We start from the raw sequence: 25,468 nt of genomic DNA on the forward strand, positions 1-25,468 counted from the left end.
CCTCTGTCTTTTGTGATGTGTATCATCTAAATGTGTTCCTTCAAACTGGATGCATACAATTTTCCAACCGTGTGCCATCTTTTGGTTTCAGAGATAAACACGTGATAGTGTTTCAATAGAGACTAGAGTTTTCCAAACCCATCTATTTTTGTGGCCTGTCTCGTGTTAATAATGCATATATTTGCAAGACAGCTGGCTGAGCTTTTGACAATAGTCTGTCCCTGGATTCTTTTTTTTCCTCTGTGCAAAGCTAAATGAACCATATGGGAATTGAGCTGATAACCTTGGCCTCATTAATTTACCTTCTGTAAAATTGCCTTTTGTAAATTATGTTCTACTCTAATGAGATTAGGAGTGCGATTTCATTCACTCAATAAATAGTACCAACGCTGAACTAATGGCATTGGGAACACAGAGATGCATACAATAAAATTTTTGCCCTCAAAGGATTAGGATAAGTGCACAGGTCACTAATATAAGAGCAAGAGTGGTAACTGCTGAAGGAGAAGGATTAGCAAAACGTGAAGGAGTTAGGAGAAGGGAGAGTGGTACTTCGTGCTGGGGGAACATCAGGACCCTTTAATGATGGACAGGGTTCCCAGTGGGAGTGAGGGAGAGGAAATACTAGGTCCTGTAAATGGTGGTTGACCAGAACACTTCAACAGGGATGTTGGTATGTGCTGAGCATAAGGTTAAGCATTATTAGACCCTGAAGGAGAAGGCTGATAGTAGGGAGAAAGATTTTAAGTGTGCTACTAAGGTTTTTATTTGTAGTGACATTCAGAAGGGATGATTGAAGATTTCTAAGCATAGAAGTAATACAGTCAGAACCTTTATCTTCAGATTCATTTGTCAGCAGTCACTGTAGAATGAACTGGAAGGAAAAGCTAGAGTTATGGAAGAACCTTTGGGAAGTAACAAGGGTCTGAACCAGTGTTACCAACAGTGGGATGCAGAGAAGCTATGTGAGAGTTTGCAAAGCTGGACTGAGCAGGACGTGGTGGTAACTGATTAGATTGGATAGTTGAGGGAAGAGTACAAGGTTTGAACCTGGGTAACTAGCAGATGGCAGTACCCTTTCACAACGTCAAAATCTGGAAAAAGAAAGTAAATATTGTTTTGAGCATGGTATTCTCAAGAAGCTAATAAGGCAGACTTGAAATTGGAACACGGGGGAGAGGTTGGAGCTGGCTGTAAAGATTTGGAAAGTCATTCACCAAGCAATCTGTTTGAAGCTAGGATTGTGGATGAGATCATTAAGGGATAGAGTATAGAAATAAGAAAAAAGGAATGAATGAATAAGGGTCACTCTGGCAGGGGCTGGCAGGGAATAAGGGTGGTCGGAGCGGGGAACGGAGCTAAGAGAAACCAGAAGATCAGCTAGGAAGCTTCTGCAGAACCCCAGGTAAGAGGTGTTGACAGCTCAAAGTAGATGGTGCTGGAGGAGTTTTTGGAGACTGATCAGAATCTGAATACGTTCTGTGGATAAAATGAATAAAACTTAACAGATTCAGGGCTGGGAGTGTTGTGTGAGAGACAGAGAAGAGTCAGAGATGAGTCCGTGCTTTTTAGCCCAAGCAACTGGAAGGAAAGAGTTGTTGTATTAGTTTGCTAGGGATGCCATAACAAAGTACCACAGACCAGGTGGCTTAAGCTATGGAAATTTATTGTCTCTCAGTTTTGGAGGCTAGAGATTGAAGATTGGTTGGTGTGTTCCTTCTGAGGGCAGTGATGAAGAATCCCATTTCTCTTACCTAGCTTCCAGTGGTCTGCTGACAATTGTTGGTGTCCCTTGGCATGCAGAAGCATCCCATGATCTCTGCCTTAATCTAAACATGGTGTCCTCCTCATACAGGTGTCTGTGTTCCAATTTCCCCTGCATATAATAACATCAGTCCTATTGGATTAGGGGTCCACCCCATTCCAGTATGACCTCATCTTAACTAATTACATCTGCACAACCCTAATCCCAAAAGTCACATTACAAGGTACTAAGGGCTAGGACTTCAACATATGAGTTTTGGGGGAACACAATTCCACCCATAGTAGTTGCCATTAACTGAGAAGAGGATATCTGTGAAATGAACATGTTTGGAGGCAGGGAAAGAGCCGCAAAGTTTTGCCCATGTTAAAGTTGAGGTGCGTGTTAGACACCCAAGTGGAGATACCAAGTGGGCAGTTGAATAAATGGGTCTGAAATTCCAGGGAGGGGTTTGGGCTAGAGATAAATATTTGGAAGTCACCAGCATATTGGTGATACTGAAAGCCAAGAGACTAGATGAGATCACCAAGAAACTAAGTTGGGATAGAAAAAGAGGAGAGTTCCAAAGACTGAAGCTCAGATCCCAATAAAATAGTACTGGGATCAAGGCCCACAGAAATGTTGAATAAAAATCCCATGTATGCTTGTAGTTGTGAAAAAGCAATTACGTTTTCATGATGATTTTAAGTTATGTTCTAAATATTTACAAAGCCGTGGCATTTTCTTGTGAAGTGTAAGACGAGTCAGACAGAGTATGGATTGAGTTTTACTAGCTAATATGTTGAAGAAGTTACTGGTGCTGAAATGGAATGTTTTGAATGCCATAAAGAAGTCAAAGGATACCAATAAAAATAATAAAGAGCACTTTTCTCAGAAGGAGAAACAACTTTGGGGAACATTATTTCAGTCCTTGATTTAAGAAGTCATTTTCTACAGCGGCAGTCATGCTCTAAGCAGCTGTATAGCTTGTTCTTTCATCTGTTTTTGGTGAGAGTATACTTCAAAATACTTTAAACAAATATTAACGCAATATTATCACATTTTAGCAGACTTGAAAAATAGAGAAATCTTCACTGTAACATAACCATTTTAGTCTTTTCATTGTCATTTTTCCATGTTTCTGCTGTTTGGCATGGAGGCAAAAGCTTTGACAGCAAGGTGATAAAAGTGACATACAGCAACTCTACCCAAAGTTTTCTGAGCCCATCCAGATCCCATTTCTCTGAGCCACTGCACACCCTTCCGCCTCTGCCCCCTTTCTTACTCTGGCTCTCACGTAGTCATGCTTCAAAACTCAGGTTAGCTGACACATTTGAGGAAGTGTTTTGTAATTCCTTTATTCACAGTGTGCTTCCCCCGTTACCCTGCACCATAGCGCTTACCATAATGCACCATAGCACTTTCTCCAGTTCTACTTTATGAAGTGTTGCTACTGGATCTTCATAATGGTTTATGCCCCCACCAACTTGGAGGGCAGAGACTGGATTTTTGTATTTTTTTTCCCTTGGCATCTTGCACAGGACCTGCAGGTAAATATTCAAGAAATGTATGTGGACTGCAAATTGAAAAATCAACGTGTTTGCCTGCCTGTTACATATCTAAACTGTCAGTGAATTGTGATGCCTTGTCAGAAGTTAAAACATTTTGTTTAGGGAGTGTCATCAAGTAACACAGTACTATATAATATATCTTGAGAAGATTCCCCTTAAAAAGTATTCAAACAGATTGTTGCCTAAAGGGTTACATTTGTCCCTAAAATCTGTTTCCCAGAGAGCCCTTCAGTTTCTTACCATGAAACATACCTGAGATATTTACCCTGTTTGGCTTTTTGTTTTATTATTGGCTGTGTCCCTTCAAATTAGTAAACATAATGAAGTAATTAGAACACATCTATATAAGATAACATGAAAAAATGCGGGAGCTTAGAGGGATAAAACTGCTGGCAGTTGAGACAAGATAAATTTTTTTTTTTTAATTAGTGGATTATTTTGGAAAGGGGAGGTTTAAAAAATTTTTGGCATAATTGAGATATATAATGTGATTCTGAAGAGTGTTGAGTAATATTATTATTGCTCTTTGATGCAGAAACAAAAGGACAGCAAATACGTCCCTGATGACTTGGTTCAAGATTCTTTGCACTGCCCACTTAAAAGTGCAAATAATGTGATTTTCTGGTAAACCTTCTCCAAAAAAAGAAAAGAAGGAAAGAAGTTTACATTTGATTAGTTCTTATTTCTCAGTACTGAAAAGAGGCTTTGCTATACAATAGGCTTGATAGCATTGCTCCATTCATATCAGGTTTTACCTTTATTTTGCTAAGTCATGTAGTATGTGACTATTACATACTGAATTCTTGTCTGGAACCATGAATATTGACAAATTTTGAGCTAAGCTGTGCAGCATGTTAAATGTGCCTTTACAGTGTAGTTATTTAAATCTCAATTTCTTTCCCCAGCTCTACTTTACGAAGTGTTTCTACTGGATCTTCAAGACCTTCAAAAATATGTTTGGTGTGTGGGGATGAGGCTTCAGGATGTCATTATGGGGTAGTCACCTGTGGCAGCTGCAAAGTTTTCTTCAAAAGAGCAGTGGAAGGTAAATGTTCATGTGGGTGTTCCTTTTACATATTTTTTCCTAGTATGTAGTTTACTTGTACAGCTAATGCTATAGCATTATTGGGAATTCTTCAAAAAGAATTTTGATTTCATCTGTCAGTGATAAACAGTAATAGTGCCTTATATAAAAACCACCTGGAGATTTTCCACAGAGCAATATTTAATGAGCAGAGTTTGAAATTCTGAGCAAGGATCAACCAAAGAGGTTTTTTTGTTGTTGTTTGTCACAGTTTGTTTTTCAGTAAGCCTCAGAAAAATAATTCCGTGTCATCGTAAATTTAATTTGTGTGATCTGGAATAGCAGTTTTACTAGGCACACACAGAATACATGATTTCTGCCTTTTCTGGGTTTCTGTATGAATATGTGTTTGTGGCAAATTAAAACATTAATATCAGAATCAAGTCTGTGATTTGTGTTCCATACAGAATAATTTCATTTACCAGCTGGTTCAAGCCCCAGGTCCCTGTGTGAGTCCCGCCTTTATTCCTCCTGAAAGTTTCCAAATGAGCATGTTAAATGAAAAACCTGACTGAGATTCACTATGCATAGTTAGGCTAGCTTTTGCTTCTGACCCAAGATTGTACTCCTTAAGGAGAAATTGTCTTTAATTTATTTTTACCTTTCCCCATCCTCACTTATAAGCAGTTAGTTACCATCAGACTTAGACCAGATGGTTTTATTGATATTGAAAACTGTGTCTGGTGAAAGTGTAGAATTTTTGCGATTAGTAAAAGATTCATTGTGTAATAGACAATTACATTCACTAAGGGGCTCCACATGAAGACTCCCTAAGGTTTATTTCTCGGGGAAGTTTTCTTAGAGATGATTTGGTGCTTCAGAGGCTTAAACATAAGTGACTTGAATGTTTTCCCTCTGTTTTGCCAGAGATCACAAGGTCGTATCTTTAGTTGTGGAATGAAAAAGTTAATCAAATAATTATTCTTTCTCTTGAGATTGATTTTTGCCTTAATTGATATTACATGATTTTTACATTATTTACACTATTAATTATTTGGTGGTCCTCAAACCTAGCATTGAATTGGTAGAAGGAGCTCAGTAATTATTTCTCAGGATTATGAGCTCTTGGTTACAGGTGATAGAAAATTCAGCAAACTGACTGAAGCAGCATTGGAAATGCATTGGCCCACACAATGGAAAGTCCTAGTGTATGCTTGGCTTCAGGCAAGCCATGGTCTTAAGCCAGGTCGTTAGAACTCAGTCCCGCTCGCTCAGTCGCTTGGTTTTGTTCTGGCTCTGTTCTCATGCACGTTCTCTCGTGGTGCTGAGACAGCTAGCAGACCTCCATTAAGAAGAGGTTTTCTGTTCCTAGCAATTCCTATAAAAGCTCCCAGTGGAATCTCCTCAGATTGAACTTGGCTCACGTGCCCACCTCTGCCCCAGTGCCTGTGGCTGGAAAATGTAGTAATCAGATAGGCTGGTTCTGGCTGGAGTTGGACAACCTGAACCATCTAGACCGGGAATTTCCCTTAGGAAAATGTGGGTTCTGTTACCAGAAGGCCAATTTTTCAAAAAGTAGGAAAAATAAATTTGCACACTACTGAAGTCAGTTTGCTTTTGTAAGGCTTCTTCTGCCTTCTTCTCTCTTTCCTTAATTATACGATTGGTTCAGTAGAAGATAAATAGGTGAAATTTACATCGGGCACTTTTCTCAGGCCACTTTGTGCTTTCCAATATAAGAATCTGCCTTTCTGGCTCACTTAATTAGTAAACAAAGTAAGTGGTATGTCAAAATAAAGTGATGTGGAGAAGGGCATTTTGGAGCAGGCAGTTGACCAGCTGGCCCTACCTATAGATCCACCTTCATGTCAGAACTCACATTTTGGCTATTTGTAGAATCTGCCCCTTCTTTACGTCTGAAGCAAAAGGTTTTCTAGAAGTTCTTGCTTAGTTTTTCTTGTTTTAAGCAGTTTCTGTGGAATTACCTAGGGAATTGTTTTTATAACTCAGTTATAAACATGCAAAAACCTAAATGCAGGTGTAACTTTTTCCTTCATTGGAAAGCTGATGGTTCATGGACAATGAAACTTGGTAAATGCCTTTTATATATATATATATACTTTAAGTTCTAGGGTACATGTGCACAACGTGCAGGTTTGTTACATATGTATACATGTGCCATGTTGGTGTGCTGCACCCATTAACTCATCATTTACATTAGGTATATCTCATAATGCTATCCCTCCCCCCGTCCCCTCCCCACAATAGGCCCTGGTGTGTGATGTTCCCCTTCCTGTGTCCAGGTGATCTCATTGTTCAATTCCCACCTATGAGTGAGAACATGCGGTGTTTGGTTTTCTGTTCCTGTGATAGTTTGCTGAGAATGATGGTTTCCAGCTGCATCCATGTCCCTACAAAGGATACGAACTCATCCTTTTTTTATGGCTGCATAGTATTCCATGGTGTATATGTGCCACATTTTCTTAATCTAGTCTGTCACTGATGGACATTTGGGTTGATTCCAAGTCTTTGCTATTGTGAATAGTGCCGCAATAAATATACATGTGCATGTGTCTTTATAGCAGCATGACTTATAATCCTTTGGGTATATCCCCAGTAATGGGATGGCTGGGTCAAATGGTATTTCTAGTTCTAGATCCTTGAGGAATCACCACACTGTTTTCCCCAATGGTTGAACTAGTTTACAGTCCCACCAACAGTGTAAAAGTGTTCCTATTTCTCCACATCCTTTCCAGCACCTGTTGTTTCCTGACTTTTTAATGATTGCCATTCTAACTGGTGTGAGATGGTATCTCGTTGTGGTTTTGATTTGCATTTCTCTGATGGCGAGTGATGATGAGCATTTTTTCACGTGTCTGTTGGCTATATGAATGTCTTCTTAAGACTTGTATTAATATAGTTTATTTTGTATTGATTTGGGAGTTAGACTTTAATCATTCACCTGCTTGAAACAATGCTGTAAATTTAAAATCTAAATTTCGTGAGAGTAAAGACTTATTTGTTTTTGTGTTTTTGTATGTTTTGTTAGTTTACTCTTTTATCCTGTGTGTGTGAGAGAGATTAAATATGTGAAAAAGATGGCTATCTTTATATAAAATATTTTTGAATTAACAAGAGATTATTTTTATAAAGCTTTATAATATTTGTAAAACTCATTTCACAAAATCATGGTATATAGGTGTCGTTTTATTTTTCTTTTGTAGATGAAAATATTTAGGATCGGACTTAGTCACCCAATCTGTTCCTAATCCCAAGGCCAAAGTTAGACCCTTACTCAAGTCATAGAACTACAAACGTATACCTAAGCTAAAGTATGGATTCTCAGTCTCATAATATAGCCTTGCTATTTTGCCATATCAGTTCTTAAGTTCATGAAAATTACACCCTATATGTTATGTTAGTCTATTCATGCGTCCTTGACTCTAATAAAGGAAGTGATTAAGCACTAAGAAGGCACAGTTTAGTACTCTTAGTCTGTATGTATATATGTGACTTTGTATGTATATACATATACATATGTGTGGATGTATATTTAAATACTTAACGAAGTTTGTTTTCCAATGTCCCTTGACATCCCTAATCCCCTCCTTAGATTACAGAAGCAGAGAATTCTGGGCAAGGTGGGTAGAGGGAGCTAATTTGAGGGAAGTCATTTAAAGCTAAAAGGAAATAATGGCACCGGGAACAGAACATGAAGATAATCCCTAGAGAGCAGACAAGAGGAAAAATACACCAGTCTGAGTTTTGAGTTGATGTCCTTAAGGCTTTATGCTCTAGAGTGTGTCACCCTAAAACTTGCTATAATAGTGACTGTGTATGCAGACTGTAAATTATGTTTTTAAAGTATGAATTTGTGTGTGTGTGCTCTGTTTAATGTGCTCTCTTCCAAAATAACTTGTTAGCCTATAATGTCAGTTAATAGCCATATTATTGTACCTTACAAATTATTTATACATTTATTTTTAAATATGAATCACTATTTGCCTTGAAGATTTTCAGAACCTTTCTGTCTTAAAAATAATAATAATAACTTTTAAAAAGGGTTCTCCCTTGTGGTGGAAGCTAGATTGGCTTCAAGGGTCAGAAACTTAGTTTTAATTTTTTACGTCACTCACTAGGTGTGAAATTAAGGCAAGTTATTTAAAACTTCTCTGGGCCTCAGTTTCTTTGTCTATAAATGGAGAAGTGGTGTTGCCCTACCTGAACATTGCTATGAAAAATTACCTAAAAACATGTTTGTACATATTTTATAAATTATAAAGTAGCACCAAAATATTAGATTATTACTATCCTCTACAAACAAATGCCAAAGTTCCTGGTAATGTTCACGTAGAGAGATAATGTAAATGATACAATCACGTTGCATTGTTAGGTCTTCATTTTTCAGCCCTTCATTTTCCTTTGTTAGATCTTCATTCTTCCTGTAATGTTATTTTGTCCTGAGAGCTGCCCTTTGAGGTGGCAAGATCCTTCTAAACCAGCAGGTCTCAAAGGCTGTGTGTGGGGAATGGGGATCTGTGGAAATTTCCTAGAGGGGCTTTTCCGATGTGGACTGAACTGTTGAGATTTACTCCTGTAACAAGCCTCTGTGGCAGTCCGACCATTGGGAGTCTCACAGTTGAGAAAATACTGAGAGCCATCAACCAGGCTTTACCTCTTCTGTTAGAAGTTTTTAGAGAAGGCAGAGTCTTATCTCCACAATCTAGCAAGGCTGTGGATATTTAGTAGCCACCAAATAAATGTTTGAATGTACCCATGTAGCATAAGAGCAATCAAGGTTGAATGACGTCCCCCTCCCAGGTAAATTGCCATTAGTTCCATCTCATCTGTGTTTTTTACTTTGTGATTCCTCAATGAACACAGTTGACTAGATTCAGCACACTATTTTATAACCTAATTTCCTTTTTGAATACTCAGTATGTATGCAGTGTCTGGAAGACACAGCTACCACAAATCACTAAATAGTTTTATGGCTGTAAAAGAGGAAGCAAGTTGATTATTATGTAAAGTCAACTGGATTTAAATTTTTAAAACAGACCTAAGAGTCCATATTTTGGTAAGGTCAGACAAATTGTATGATGTTAGTTTCCACACTCACACATTTCCCTTGAAGGAAGAAACTTAGGTCTATATCTTGAAACTGAATGGCTTTAAAAGATACAATTACAAGTTAATCTTGGGGTTTTTCAAATAGGCAATATTTTAAGACAGCCAAGCCTGTGAATGAGTACCTCATTCCTTTCCCATGTAGTTCAGTTCACAGCATACATTTTAAAGATCTTTAAATGTATTGATTGTGTATTCTATGGGAGAAAATATTTTTAAGGAAATGTAGTGGTTGCTGAATCATTAGTTTTCTTTGGTTCTCCCAAATTAATGAGTAAGCTGAACAGTTCCAGAGGAAAGTGTGTTTCACTGTGTCATAAACCACATTATCCCTGTCAATGCTGTGTGTGCACACACTCATGAGCAAGAGGGAAGGACAAGCGAGGGTACCAGCAGGTGGGAGGTGTGTGTTGTGGGGGCAGTGAGCATTTGTGCCACAAAACAGAGAACTTAATTGTAGTGGACACAAGCTAAATCAGAATGTTATTAATATTACATAATAATTCAAATACAGCTATCTCCTTATAGCTGGCAATGTACAGGTAACTGATAAAGCAGGGGAATAATTTAAATTACATTTATTAGATGTTTTTAATTAATGATTTAAGAGACAGTCCCTGGTGTTTTCATGAATCACATACAGGAAGCTCATGAACATCTGAGCCCATTGTCACAACTACAGTATTTGCTGTGTCAGATATAGGAAACCAAGGACTGTCTGCTTACTGTTTTCTCATGAAACATCTTAAAGATTTTTTTTTCTTTTCACCTTTTTCAGAGTTTAGGAATCAGGTAACCTGACTCTTTCTAATTATTTACTGTAAGAGGCTAAATAAATACCTACTCAGTAGGTTATATCTATGATTTTAATGAGCACTCCTTTCCTCCTTCCATAAGCAGAAGACTGTAGTGCTAATGGCAAATGTTTGCCCAGATTTTTGGTATCCCTTCAGTTGGTTGCTGTGGGAACATGTAAAGCCGTGACATTTAGGCCACCCTGAAAAGTCAGGGAAGGTTTCTCCAAGAATTGACCCCCATGCTGAATCTTGAGAGATCAGACTTGGCCTTGCTCAGAGGACCTAAGAACAGGCTGTTGTTGCACAGGGCACCAGAAGCAATTTTGTGTTACCACTGTATAAACTTTCAGATATGAAGTGATAGGAAGTGAGGTTAAATGAGCAGATTGGGACCAGGTCCTGGACTGCAAGGAAGGCCTAAATTCATCCTTTAGCAAAAGAGAACCTCTGAATGTTTTCATGCAGCAGAACGGTAAGCTCAGTTTTGCATTTAAGATCTGGCTGTTGTGAGGTATACTTATTTAAATGGTGGCTGTTTTCATCAGTTGAGCTAGAAATGACCTAGGGTGGAGCTAGACCAGCACTCTCAGGGATTGAGAGGATGGGCAGATAATAAGACCATCTGAAAAGTAACATGGGCAGTTCTATATTGAAAGAGAAGAAGCAAAGATCTAGGATGACTCCCCAGGCTTGGCTGCTAATGCCATTCACTGAAATAAGGAATACTGGAGTGGGGGCAGCTGTGAGGGTAAGGGATGAAAGGTTCATTCACTTAGCAAACATTTATTCAATACCTACTAAATGCCAGGTACCTTTCTAAGCATAGCTGGAGACATCTTGGACAACGATCCCTGCCCTGGTAGAGCTTACATTCTAGTGAGGGGTGATGAAAAGATTAAGCATAACAAATGAGTTCTTTATGTAATATATGAAAAGGTGATTGGTTATGGGGGGAAAAACCATTGCTAGGTTTTTTTAAAGGGGAGTTGGGTGAGTTTTGGTTTAAGACAAGTTTGAAATACCTATGGGACATTCAGGTATATCTAAGAGGTAGTTGGATATTTAATTTTGAAGCTTGGGAAACAAGGCAAGATTAAAAATAAGGATTTCAGAATCATCATCCGTGAAAGTGGATACAGATGGCCAAGAAATCAGTATTCAGAGAGACAGAGTAGGCCAAGGTTAGAACCCTAAAGAACATAAGTCTAGGACATTGAGTGCATGCATGGCCCATGTGTTCACACACGTGGTCTCTCTCCTTCCATTTCCAGCTTGCACGTAGAAAAGTCTTAGTTACTTTGTCTCTGATTATTCACCATTTTTGCTGAACTTCAGACATTATTGAATCTACGCAGTTTTCAATCCTAGGTTTGGTTCTTTATCATTATATCTTGGTTATTATGAAGGTTAATCAGCCCAGAGCCCCAAACCAAACATGATATTGAGGGAATCTGGTTTGCTGATCAGGGCAGAGGCAACACCCAGCATGCAGCAGGTGCTCCAAGAACACTGGTTGATTTGGTTGATGTGTTGTTGGTAACTACTTATGTGAGTGGGGTTCGCCCTTGTTTCTGTCACCATGCCACTTGTTTCTCCAAAGTGGAAAGTATGTTGAAGTAATTTATTAGAAAATGATTTGAAATAGAGATGTGTGAGCCAAAAGTAAATTAGTGTTATCCAAAGACAGCTGCTTGTAGCCTAAATTTTAAATCAAGGTGCACTTCACATGGCAAATTTGAAAACTAAGTAAGGAGCACAGTATGTAATTTTGGAAGTTATTTCCCAAGTTTATGTGTTTGTTTACAACCCATCTTGTTCCAGAAAATAATCCAAGGTAGCTCACAGATTTCCATGAGTTAAAGATGAAATTTAAGTGAAACAAAAATACAACAGAGAGGTGAGATTAGAGCAAGAGAGGGAAAAATTGAGCCAAGCATGGAGATGATATAAAGAATATATGCCTCAAGGCCTTTGTCGAGGCTGGCCACTTATTTGGCGCTAAGCTTTCTAGCAGCCAACCCAGAGCCAATGAACAGTCAGTCACCTGACTCATGATGTTCTTAAAAACTAGTTTAGGGAATTGCCTGTTTATAAGAAAATTTTCATGAGCTACTTTGGTTTTAATGTGCCTGCTCTTTTCATCTGATTTGTATCCTAAGATTTAAAAAGTAACTCTCCCATTGGTACTAATAGAATAGTTTGTTATAGACTTAAGTAGTAGTTCTGAGAAAATACTTAGTTCTGTGTCCCACCTGGTCCTATAAGAATAGCTACTGAGTACTTATTAGGTGTAGGCTCTGTGCCAAGTACTTCATATTTTATCTCATTTATTTCTTATAATAGCCTTCTTAAGCCAAAGTTTTGTGAGTTTGGAAAGGTAATGTCGTTGAATCTAAACTCGCTCAGCAATTGTTGTCACAGGAAAAACATTGACTATTTCTTAACAACGCTTAAAGGTATGATCCTTTAATTCTTAAAAATAATAAATATTTATTGAGGACTTTGTGCTCTTTATGCTAGGAACATGATTGTCTATTTGCATTTTAATCCTCTTGATAATTCTGTCAAATGTGTGGGGTTATTATCTATCCTCATTTTAGAGATCCATCCACTGAGGCATGCATGTAGCAAATAACTTGTCCAAGGTCACCCAGTAATAAGGAAGAGCCTCAGTTGGGATTTGAACCCAGGCAGCCCAGGCCTTCTGACTCTATGTACTTAACACATCAGCTATATTGCCTCTCACAGAGTAATATCAGATTTTACCCAACTATTTTTACCCATCAAAAAGTAGGGCAACAGCTCTGGCTTTAGAATACTCAGGAAGAGCACATTATAATTTAACAGTTATCTTGCTATACTCTAAATAATTAACTCTTACCCATTCCAAGTTGAAACCTTAATTTGAATTTCTGTTGCCTTAATGGGAAAGAAATTGGGTAATCTCTATTTTTTCTTAAGGAATGAGCTTCATATGTAAAAAAAAAAATCACCATTACTATCCTGAAGTACCTCTTTAACATCTTGATATTAATCTAAAGCTTTATTTAAAATTTTTATCTTCCTGTGTTTCATTTCCTGTGTGTGATAAAAATTAGATATAGCCTATCAGGCTCAGAGAACCATTGGCAGAATGGCCTTCCTCATACAAAGCTGAACGCTACTAGCTCTTCGCTCTTTGATGTCTGCTCCGTGCCTAGTGGCTCAGAAAACGTACCCAAGAGTCCTAGGACATGAAGCTCCTCTCACAGAACTTGCACTCGTGGTGTAGTTATGTTCATATAATTTGTGTGATTTGTTATTACTGAGAATGATTTGACACCAGAAATGGAAATTGGTAAACTGGCTGTCATCAAACACTAACATCGAGCCTTGGCAGGATGGGAAGGATGGGTAGGTATTTAGGTTGTCATGGAGAGGAGGCAGGTGGTGGAAGACTATTAGATGGAGACTGTGTTGGGCACGGTGGCTCAGGCCAGTAATCCTAGCACTTTAGGAGGCTTAGGCGGGTGGATTGTTTGAGCTTAGGAGTTCGAGACCAGCCTGGGCAACATGGCAAAACCCCATTTCTACAAAAAGAACAACAACAACAATCAAATAGGCGTTGTGGTGCATGCTTGTAATCTCATTTCCTTGGGGGGCCGAGGCAGGAGTATTGCTTGAACCTGGATGTTGAGGCTGTAGTAGGCTGATCACACTGCTGCACTTCAGCCTGGGAGACAAAGTAAGACCCTGTCCCCCACCCCCCACCCAAAAAAAAAAAAAAAACAGTGATGGAGACTGAAGGCTGAGGATACCTGCTTGAGCAGACCCAGCTCCATGAAAGCTAGCCTGGCTGGAACGGGTCCATGCCCAAGGGATGTAGGGGAAGAGACTAAACGAAGACCCTGGGGTCACATTATGTAAGGTCCTAATATCAGAATGAGAAATCGCAGCGCTTCTCTTAAATATAGCAAGTCCTTTTATAAAGTTCTCTGCTGCAGAAGAACACACTGTGGCTTATGCAGTTTTGTCCCTGGATGCTCTGCAGTGGCTCGTGGAGGGTACCACTTAGAGGAGAAGATGACAACTGGGATGTGACTGTGGATAATAGAAAACAAAAAGGGCCTGGCCACCAATGGTCCTGTGGAGCAGAAGGCCTGCCTGGGGACATGACAAGGAGGAATTGGCAGGACTGGATGGTGGATCAGTTCCGGGGAATGATGGCAACCTCTGACAGACTCAGGAAGAAAACACTGAAAACAGGTGAAGAATAGGGCAGATGAGTGGGGTTTAGAACTGCTGAGGCTTCAGAGATTAGTTTGCCAAAAGGGATGAAGCAGTCTGGATAACTAGGAATACAAGAGCAGAGAGACAAAACTTCGAACACATTTGTTCTCTTCCTGGAGATGTTTTCTTGGGAGTTTTAAGATAAAGAAACTACATAGTTAGCTACTAGGTAGTTTGGCAGTAGACTGGCTTAACCAGATGTCCACAGCGATTGGGGCCATTTGGTGCAGTGTATGGAAAGTTACATAATGAAACTGAAAGCCTAGGGAAGGTGTTGGGCCCTCAGTAGCAATGGAACAGGGCTGCTTAGTGTAGTGATCACTGGAAATTGTATTCTGTTGTCAGTCCTGCTGTTAGAGCTACTAAATTATGATTCTAGCAGCTTATGACACCATATAAAGCCACAATACGAAGTTACTAATAACTGAGAAGGCGGAAAATTTCTGTGTAGCAAATAAAAAAAGATGCCAGTCTTTCAAGGCCCCCAGTTTTTTCATGTGATATTTTGCTCTTTAAAGACATACACATCTAGTGTAAAAGTTCTTTCCTTTTAACCTCATTCCTCAATATCTGTATATACTACCCTTCTTGACTTGTTAGATAGGAAAAACAGAAGCTGATAATGATTTTTCTAGAGATAAGTAGATATATGTAAAATATAAATACGTTTTTTCCAGAGTCTGCCTCACTTCACTCAGCCACTTGGCACTGTTCTGGGGCAAAGAAACAGAGGCAAAACCTTGCATGTTAGCCAGAAGGCTTCAGAACTACCAGAAATTATCATAAAATTATCTTTGCACATGCTCACATTGTCTCTCTCCCTCTCATCTTTCCAATACCATCAACCAAATCCACATCAAGAAAAGAACAGGCTGACACCAAAGAACGGAGCTCACAACTCTTGTGAAGCCATTTTGCCCTCAGGTTGGCCTTGTTAGAAGCTCTTTAATAAATGCTAGCTCTTAGAATTTGTTGACTCTAACTTTACATTTACAAAAGCGTCACCTTCCTGTATGTGCTGTGTTGCTAATTAACAGTGAATTCTTATACCTCACCTAGTGACGAACAATCCCAAGGAAGAGAGAGGAATGTATTTTCTCCTTACAGGTATAAGACATTTAATCTCACACCTCTATGGAGTCTTTAATGTCTTTACTGGAGCCTTTAGCTTCATTAAATCACCGACGTTTGACAACAGAATGCGTCTTTATAAAAGTGTTTACTTTTCTAACAGTAAAACATGAAATATAGCAAAAGATGAAAGAATACAAATCTTGGAGGGCATCATAACTGTCAACAAGATTGAAAAGTCACGTATAGCGAATCAGCTGAGGAGTAGATGGTATGAGATTTTTGATAAATTTGATATAAATTCATACTTATGTACAGTACTCTAGATCTAGTACAGGCTCATTAAGTTCTTTTTACTTGTTTCAGTGGAATCAAACTTACAAAGTTTTTTTTTTTTTGGTGGGCGGGGGGTTGGGTGGGGGAAGCAAATACCTCCTCCTTCCTCTCAATCCCTTTTTATATTTTATTTTCTTCTTCAATTTGGAAGGAAGACCCAGGGCTTTAGTTTGGAGACTCATACCACCCTCTTAGAAGCCGTACTGACCATTTACTAGTATTTAGTGAAAGGCTGCGTAACATTTTGAACCCTCGCTATGAGAGTTTTCCAGTAAGTGTTGTCACTAGTGTATAATAAAGGCGGCACCATTGTAGGTTCCAGTATCATTTTTATGTAGCGTTATACAGAATGACACCACCCACTCAGAGACTCGGCAAATAAGTCTGTTTCCTCGTCTGTAAACAACGAAAATCTTCAGAGTATCTGCCCTGCCCGTCTCTGAGTTAGAAAGATAAAAATTAACACATGTATGTTTAAACTGCTTTAGAAACAACAAGGGAGTGCTTTATAAACATTATATTTTAAAGAGTTTTTATCTTTGTTAAGTAATATTATACCTTGGTTCTCTATAAAATTTGGAATATTTAAACTGTGGCTACTTTATGTACATGTTAAATATTTGATTTGAAGGGGGAAAAGTAAAAATTGCAGAAAAACATATGTTACTTTAGGGAAGACCTGGAGTGTTTACTTCCTTGTCACTGGTTTAGGTAGATCTCTACTGTTTATGAATATTGTGCCAAAGGGCCATCTGAGAAAGCCGTTGCATTTAAGACTGGGATTTAAATTTATTTAGTTTGCCCGAATACAGAACCAGACAAAGAACAAAGATAGTTTTCACACTCTTTCTGCATCTTAAACAATTTAGAAGATCACAACTACTTTTTACTTCCTTTTTTCTCTTTAATTAACTGTACCAAGATCTCTAAAACATATTGCATTCTCTTACCCTCCCACAACTTAATTGGAAAACCAGTGCAGGATTAGTCTAGGTTGGTCATTTTTCATCTGGCCTGCACCATCGTATTTTCCCAGCTGAACCAGGCTCAGCAATTTGGTATTGCTAAGATTACGTAAGTTTTATTTTATTTTTTTTAGAATCCGATATAAACTGAAAGTACATTTGAAAAAGAATTGGAATGATAAGAGTATTAGCCATTAATTAGAAGTCTTAAATAAAAATCACTGTTTCCAAGGAGAATGGTTGATGAAATTGTTATAGACATGCCATTTCTAAATATTAGATCAAAAATCCCTTCAAACTACCTCCCCTCTCAATTTTAAATATCCTTCTGACACATCAGATTAGGATTTATTTGAAAATCTTAAGTTGTTATCACTGGTAATACTTAAAATTCAAAATTATGTATGTTGCTTCTCTAAAATGTTGAAATAATTGACCTTTACCTTACCTAACCGGCATCTGACAGACCAGAGCTATAGTAGTGACTGAGGTCAGATCACACTGAAACATGAAAAACCAGGTTCAGAACTTAGAAAATCAGCCCGTGAGCAAGTGCTGAGAAGACACATGATGGGGTAAGGGACCAACAGGGCTAGAGCCAATTTGGGATAAAGCAGTAACCGGAAAGGGAAAGGGCAACGCTTCAAGTCCAGAGCCCACAGAAACCAGGTACATCCGTTCAATTCAGCGACAGCTGTGGAGTACTGACTATGGACGAGGCACCAGGAGTGTGCTGTGGTCCACTCCCACTAGTGAAAAGGCCCAGGGATACTAGATTCCACAGCTGACTTTATTTTCAGCAGTGTGCTTCTATTTTTTACATCATCTACTGTATCTTGAAAATTAGCTGTAGAGCAGACTAATCATATTGGGCTCTAGGAATTAACTTTGTCTTTTTTCAGTAAAGCAGTACAAATTGCACAAAAGTCAAATAGAAGCAGGAAAGATTTCCCTTTTCATAAAGTTGCCCACTACTGAACGCAGTTCACTAGGCAGAAAATTAGAGTTTTTAGACACGGGTAGCTAGTTCTTTATCAGACTAAGTTGTAAATTGTAGTAGTGACCCATAGGGACGAGATGTGAACAAAAAAGAAATGATTTTAGTAGGAAAAATTAACCTCTATGGAGCCATTAACACATTCTCTGTAAAACCAGAAAATTACTGCATTTTTAAAGTTACTTGAAAATTTGAGCAAATTACATTTCCCATCGTGAGGAGGCGCATTGAAAAGTAACATGAACGTATGTTTCTCCATTTATGAAGGAAACCAGAGCAGGCTTTCTGTTCTGTCTTTACCATAACTTACCATTACATGAGTACTAATTGTGCTTTTTTCTTTATTTTTTTTTTTTTACTATTAAAGATGACCTGACATTAAATTTTAAAAAGGAATAGTAATAAAAGTAATGCTAATAGGCATTAATAAAAATCATTGTTTTTATAGGAGACTAGATTAAGAAATACTTATAAAATATCATTACTAAATGGTTGTAAATATAAAATTCCTTTAAGCAACTTTCCCTTTGAAAATATAAAATTAGGCCAGGCGGGCTTATAATCCTAACACTCTGGGAGGCCAAGTCGGGCGAATCACTTGAGGCCAGGAGTTCGAGACCAGCCTGGCCAACATGGTGAAACCCTGTCTCTACTAAAAATACAGAAAATTAGCCAGGCGTGGTGGTGAGCACTTATAATCCCAGCTACTCTGGAGGCTGAGAAAGGAGAATTGCTTGAACCCAGGAGACAGAGGTTGCAGTGAGCCAAGATCATGCCATTGCACTCCAGCCTGGGCAACAAGAGTGATGCTCCATTTCAAAGAAAAATAAATAAAATTAAATAATAAAATTAAATATACTCCTAACATTTCTGATTAGGATTTATTTGAAGATCCTCAGTTGCTAACTGGGCTACAAGAAGAATGTGATTTCAGATACTTGTGGATATGATACCTTCAGGAGTGAATTTTTTTAAATCCTTAACTCTGTATTAAATATTTTTTACAGTTACTGAAATATGTTTAAGTTAAAAAATTAGCAAACGTTTTCACCTTGTAAATAATTTTTCTTTAGTAATTATGATATCATTCTATGCATTATAGGTGATTTGGACTTTTTGTTGCTTGGGGAAAAGCAATTACTAAAGAAAATATTTTTATGTAGAAAGGTGTGTACCTGAAATGCAGTCATGCAATCTGTTGTAGACCTTTTTAAATCTGTCTTTTTAAAAATGGAAATGGCCTCATATAGTCTCATGGAAAGAGCCTTTGTTGTTGTTGTTGTCGTCGTCATTGTTATATCATCTGACCAGGGAACAGCATTCGTTTCTTTCACTTAGACTTCTAGAACATATTGTGTGTACCCACTCATTCTTATTGAATGGCTAATTAAGAAATCAGTGGCAAATTAATCCCAGGCACTGATTTATTTTATTTTATACAAGTAAATCATGGGGTAAGTATTCTTCCTACTGCCTAAGATTCAATTAAAATCCTATAATAAAATAGTTCTGTCATATGTAATGTAGATCATACAAAATTTTCTTCGTGCAAAATTTTCATTGAAAATGAAATTCTTCATACAAAATTTTCATTGAAGACAGTATTTCCAGGTTCAGTCTAATAAAGCTTAATGTTTAAAGGTTTTGCTTGACACCTGCTTTTTTTCATTTTAGTAGTAATTGAGACTACAGGATAGTGTCTCATTTCCTGGGTTCAGTTTTGATGTACTGGGTCATCATCAGAGTCATAGCCTTAGGAGGCTGTGTTCAAATTCTGGTGTCACCATTTACAGTAATCATCAGTTAGCATTTATTAAATGCTACTGTAAGTCATGCACCAAAATGGACATTCTGTGGTTTTATTTTCCGTATAATTTCTATAGAAGTTAAGCAGTATTCTAATTTTTGATGAGGAAATTAAGCAGTTTGTCCATAGTTACACAGTGAAGGACAGAGCTAGGAATTGCATGCAGGTTTTTCTGACTCCAAAGTGTTTTCTATTTTATTTCACCATGTGACACTCCTGGCCCTAGCACTTTGGGCAAGATACCCGGCCTCTCCCTGATTCTTAACTGTAAAATTAAGATCTGGTAGTACTTAGCTTATCATGATGCTTCAGTGATTGGAGATGATGTGTGCCAAGTACCTGGCACATTGTAGACATTAAATAAATGATAGCTGTTCACAGCGCTCTTATTACTTGTCAGACTGGACATGTACCACATAATATGCAAAGCTCTCTAAGTGTTATTTGATGGAATAGTATATAAAATGTCAGGGGAATAGTAATTTTTATGTCAGATTCCAACACTACCCAGCTCCTCCAAGCACTAAACATAAAACGTGCATTTGAAACCAGTAAGGGGCTGCTTTGAATCCTGGTGAGAAAAAAAATCATTGAAATTGGATGCAGACGTCCACAGGCAGCTTTTCCAGTTTCTCAAATTGCTCTGTTGTATTATCAAATAGGGTGATGGATGACATTAAAAGCTTTAACACTGTTTTGTAGAAGAGATTCACTGCATGATATTAGATGTGGGCACAGATCAAAAGTCCTAAATGTAATTTTTCTAAAAGGAGTAATTTACATTCTAACTTGCAACAATTTTACCAAAATTCTGACCATGGATAGTTAAAAACTTTTAAAAGAAAGGGAAGATAATGCAATAATTGATTAAACAAAAAAATACTAGGCGGTTCCTCTCCCTTCAAGGCCAGGTCTTTAGTAACCAGATTCTCTGAGAGCCTGTAATGGCCTAAGTGAAGACCCTGCATGCATGTTCCTAGGATGAAATTGTACAGTGAAATTCATCTCCCTTTCCTTATGCACAGTGATAGTAACAGCCCGTATTTGTGCATGTGGTCATACTAGTAAACACTTGCAGGTAAGTGATTTAGGAAAGATCTCACAGTTATAAATGACAAAACTTAGACTCAAGCCTGAATCTGACTTCAGAGCCGTTGCTGGTATCCTGACAAAGTAGCTACAATTTTGTGTGTAGCATATTGGAGAAAAGTGGAGGGGAGGGAATGCCTTCGGTTAACAATTTTAAATTGAAGTTGATTTACATTGTCTAAAAACATATTTTTAAACTTACAGCAGTTTTTCCTAGAAATATCTGGGATGGACACCCTTCTCACCCCAAAACCTATATAGCTATCTGGCCCTCAAGAAGCCAATATGTACGCTAAGATAAAGCGTGTACTGTTTACTGAGGATGGCTTTTGTGTTACTGGCGTTTTAAACAAAAGAAGTCAATAAATGTCTCAGGGTAGGATCATAGGCACCATCTGTTGAAGGTGGTAGTTTTGTCAGGAGTTAACTGCCAGCTCCACCTGTATGTGGACGTCGCTGCTAGTACATATTAGCCAGAATTTACTGGGATATAAACTCATTCTCTTACTTAAACCATTGTCTGCCTCTCAAGCCAACCTGTCTTGGTAGCTTTGTACATAGTGCCACTTGCAAATGACCTAACCACAGGAAGCTTTTCAGATGCAGAGATTATGACAGCAATCATACAGCATTTTTCTTAATGAAATGGTACCAAAGTCATACTTGGCATGATGTTGACATCCACAGCTGATTTGCTTTTCATGGGTGCCAAATGCTCTATACTATAGTAAGAAATCAGAGCGGCTGCACGTTTTTAATCTATGAATGTGTCATTGTATATTTTCTTTGACAGCAGGGTAGCAGGGAACTACTCATGAGCTCTGTCCTGAGCTGTTGAAGTGTACCCCATTTAAAGAAAACCCGCTATATGGAAATTGTATTTGTTAAAATGAAAATTAACTAAATGAACCTTCAAGTAGCATATAATATTCCTTAGTGTATCAGGAGGTGTCATGGAGCCCTTTGAAATCCAGTGAAGCAAGTCTGGTCTCAAATGGAACTCAAAAGTGTATTAGGTGGATATTGGAAATCCTTTTAAAAAGTAATCGTTGAGGCAGTCAAATAAAGTAAAATTAACTTCAGTCTGAGTTGTAATAAAAGGCATATTAGTGGTCCTTGTGGAGATCCTATTTATCATGTGACCATCTTTCCCAAAGGTAAAGAAACGTCTTTGGGGCTGAGCACAGTGGTTCATACCTGTAATCCCCGTGCTTTGGGAGGCCAGCGTGAGAGGATTGCCTGAGGCCAGGAGTTCAAGACCAGCTTGGGTAACATAGCAAAACTCCATCTCTATAAAAAACAAAATTAGCCAGGCATGGTAGTGCACACCCATAATCCTAGCTGCTCAGGAGGCTGAGGCAGGAGGATTTCCTGAGCCAAGAGGTTCAAGGCTGCAACGACCTGTGATCATACCACTGTACTCCAGCCTGGGTGACAGAGTGAGACTTTGTCTCTCAAAATTAAAAAAAAAAAAAAAACCTGAAAAGTATGAAGAAATCCTGCCACCTAAAATAGTAACCATCTTGCAACCAATTAACATTCCTACCTTTATTAGAATCATTTTAATAGTATTTTTGTGTGTTAAGTTAGTCTCATTAAATACACATAAAATTTTTGATTTGACAAATGTCTTAGAAAATCAAATGTTTGAAACTTAATGTAACAGCAGTTCACTCACTCATATACCTCAGCTTCTCATATATACAAACTGTTTCTCTTTGTAATTGATTTTTAAATTTCCTATCCTAAAGAGAAGTTGATTTGATGATACATTTGCATTGGTTAACCAGTTTTTTAGTAAGTAGTCTTTCCCCCTGCTTATGTAAGAAAATATTTTCTGTAAAATTTTAAAGAAAAAGAATGAGGAAGAAAGAGAAAATGTCTATCCCTTAAGCATAGCAGGGGATTATATGTTAGCTAATTGTGTTGTGATGTTGCTTTACTTGTCCAGTAAATTCGGGGCCCACAGGAATCAAGAAATCTGTGTACTATGGACCCCTCCCACGTGTGTCTCACAGGTTAGTGGAGAGTGCTGCTCAGAAGATGCTTTATATGTATGCATATTCCTACATTTATTGCATTTAATAGGATTCTAGATTAAGATTCTGAATCAAATTATTTTAAGAAATGTTTGGTTTCCAAAGATGGAAATAATTCACATTTCTTCCAGTAGTTTGAGGACCCTTCCTCTATCCCCACCAGCAACAGGTGCTGCTGTATCTTTACTTTGTGCCTGTTTGATAAGTGTATATCACTGTAGCAGTTTTCAATGGTGATAAAATACACATTAGATTTATCATCTTAATTATTTTCAAGTGTACAGTTCAGCAGCATTAAGACATTCACATTGTTACGCAGCCATATCACCACCATCCATCTCCAGAACTTTTTTTATCTTGCAAAACCTGAAAATCTGTACCCACTTAACTCCTTAACTCCTAATTCCTCCTCCCCCCAGCCCCTGTCCTGCACCATTCTACTTTCTGTCTCTGTGAATTTGACTTCTCTGGGTACCTCAAGTAAGTGGAATTGTGCAATATTTGTCCTTTTTTGACTGGCTTATTTTGCTTAGCATAATGTTCTCAATAAAATATTTTTATGATGAAAAATAACTCCCGCCGGGCGCCGTGGCTCAAGCCTGTAATCCCAGCACTTTGGGAGGCCGAGACGGGCGGATCACGAGGTCAGGAGATCGAGACCATCCTGGCGAACACGGTGAAACCCCGTCTCTACTAAAAAATACAAAAAACTAGCCGAGCAAGGTGGCAGGCACCTGTAGTCCCAACTACTCGGGAGGCTGAGGCAGGAGAATGGCGTGAACCCGGGAGGCGGAGCTTGCAGTGAGCTGAGATCCGGCCATTGCACTCCAGCCTGGGCAGCAGAGTGAGACTCCGTCTCAAAAAAAAAAAAAAAAGAAAAAGAAAAATAACTCCCTACAACATGATTTGCTATAGTAATTAATGATGAAAATCTGTATTTTATAGCATCCATTTATTCACATAATCATGGAATATTTGTTGAATATCTCCTGGGTGTCAGATGCTGTTACTGGCACTGGAGGCAGAGGCTACCACTGCCCTCACAGAGAGCAAGTTCTAGTGAGGAAGACAATTTGCAAATAAGCAAACAGGTAAAATAGAATGGGTGGGGGAAGGAAAACATGATCCGATGGCGCGGGTAAAGTGCAGGGGAATGGTTATGTTTGTCAGTGTGGTCTGGAGAAGCCCAGTTGGATAGGAACTTGAGACTTGGAATATGGGATGCAAGAGAGCTTGAAGTGTGCCCTGGCACAGTGCAAAGGCCCTGGGACAGGAAGGAGACTAGAATGACAGAGGACAAGGCGATGGCTAATGTGGTATGAGAGGGAGATGAAATGAGTGTGACATTAGATTTGGGGCAGAGACCTCAGTTCTACTAGATCATGTAGGGCCTCAAAAACCATTATAGAGAGATTGGATTTTATTTTTTTATTTTTTATTTTTTGAGACAGAGTTTTGCTCAGTCACGCAGGCTGGAGTGTAATGGCGTGATCTTTGCTCACTGCAACCTTCGCCTCCTGGGTTCCAGTGATTCTCCTGCCTCAGCCTCCTGAGTAGCTGGGACTACAGGTGTGCACCACGCCTGGCCAATTTTTGTATTTTTACTAGAGACAGGGTTTCACCATGTGGCCAGGCTGGTCTCGAACTCCTGACCTCAGGTGATCTTCCCACATCTCGTCCCAAAGTGTTGGGATTACAGGCGTGAGCCACCACACCTGGCTGGATTTTATTTTTTCTAAAGGCATTGGGAAGCAAGCCATGGAATGATTTTCATTCTTTATAGTTCCAGAGAAGTATGGCACCTCATCCTAACAGTAAATCCAGGAGGCAGTGAGAAAGATTCCAAAGGCCCATGGCCAGGCACAGCACTTAGCAGCTCTGCATTTTCCACCATTTCCCAGGTGAGGTAACTCAGGCTGAAGTCTTGTTTCCTGCAGTCTCATGGCAGCAAGGGCAGGCAGATGTGTTCCTTTGTTCCCAGACCCTTAGTCTGAAATAATAGGAGTGGATGGAAAAAGTGTTTTTGGAAAGCAGACCTCAACAGATTTTACATCAGGAATAGCTCTGTTCCTATAATGGGGAGCTATAGGTTTAAGATACAAGTCCATCACTTCTGCCACTTGACCTCACCCTTGACCCCGCCTCTGTCGCTGTATATTTCATCCTCCGCCCCTGGGCATTCTGGCATGACCCTGATGAAACTAGCATCTCCTAGCAGTAAGAGCCTCCCCTTAATCTAGGCTGGCTGCTTTTGCCACAAGAAGAATGTCTGTGTATTCTGATGGCCTTATGATATAAGGTGGGTGGAATGTCTGGTTAAAATGCTTGAAACCTGCACTGTCCAATATGGTAGACACTAGCCACATGTGACTTTTGAACACTTGAAATGTGGCTGATTTACATTGAGATGTTCTGTAAGTGTAAAACGCACATTGGGTTTTGAAGACTTGTATGAAAAAAATATATAAAATATCTCTGATAATTTTAATACTGATTACATTTTTAATTACATATTAAATTTAATTACAGATTAAATTGCTAATATTTTGGCTAGGGTTAAATAAAATATACTACTAAAGTTAATTTCACCTGTTTATTTTTACTTTTTAACGTGGCTGTGCCAGGAAATTTAAAA

At 38.6% G+C, this 25,468-nt stretch overlaps 1 protein-coding gene across 3 annotated transcripts in view; it reads left to right on the plus strand.

Moving 5' to 3' along the window:
* The window catches only part of NR3C2 (nuclear receptor subfamily 3, group C, member 2), a 383,563-nt gene that overhangs the window by 177,832 nt on the left and 180,263 nt on the right, over positions 1-25,468 (plus strand). For all 3 annotated transcript variants that reach the window (XM_011973244.1, XM_011973245.1, XM_011973243.1), the window contains exon 3: positions 4,218-4,357. In XM_011973244.1, coding sequence (XP_011828634.1) covers positions 4,218-4,357 — 140 coding nt within the window. The remainder of the gene's footprint in view (positions 1-4,217; positions 4,358-25,468) is intronic.

Source organism: Mandrillus leucophaeus, unplaced genomic scaffold (genome assembly GCF_000951045.1).
Source record: "Mandrillus leucophaeus isolate KB7577 unplaced genomic scaffold, Mleu.le_1.0 Scaffold136, whole genome shotgun sequence".
NCBI classification, from domain to species: Eukaryota; Metazoa; Chordata; class Mammalia; order Primates; family Cercopithecidae; genus Mandrillus; species Mandrillus leucophaeus.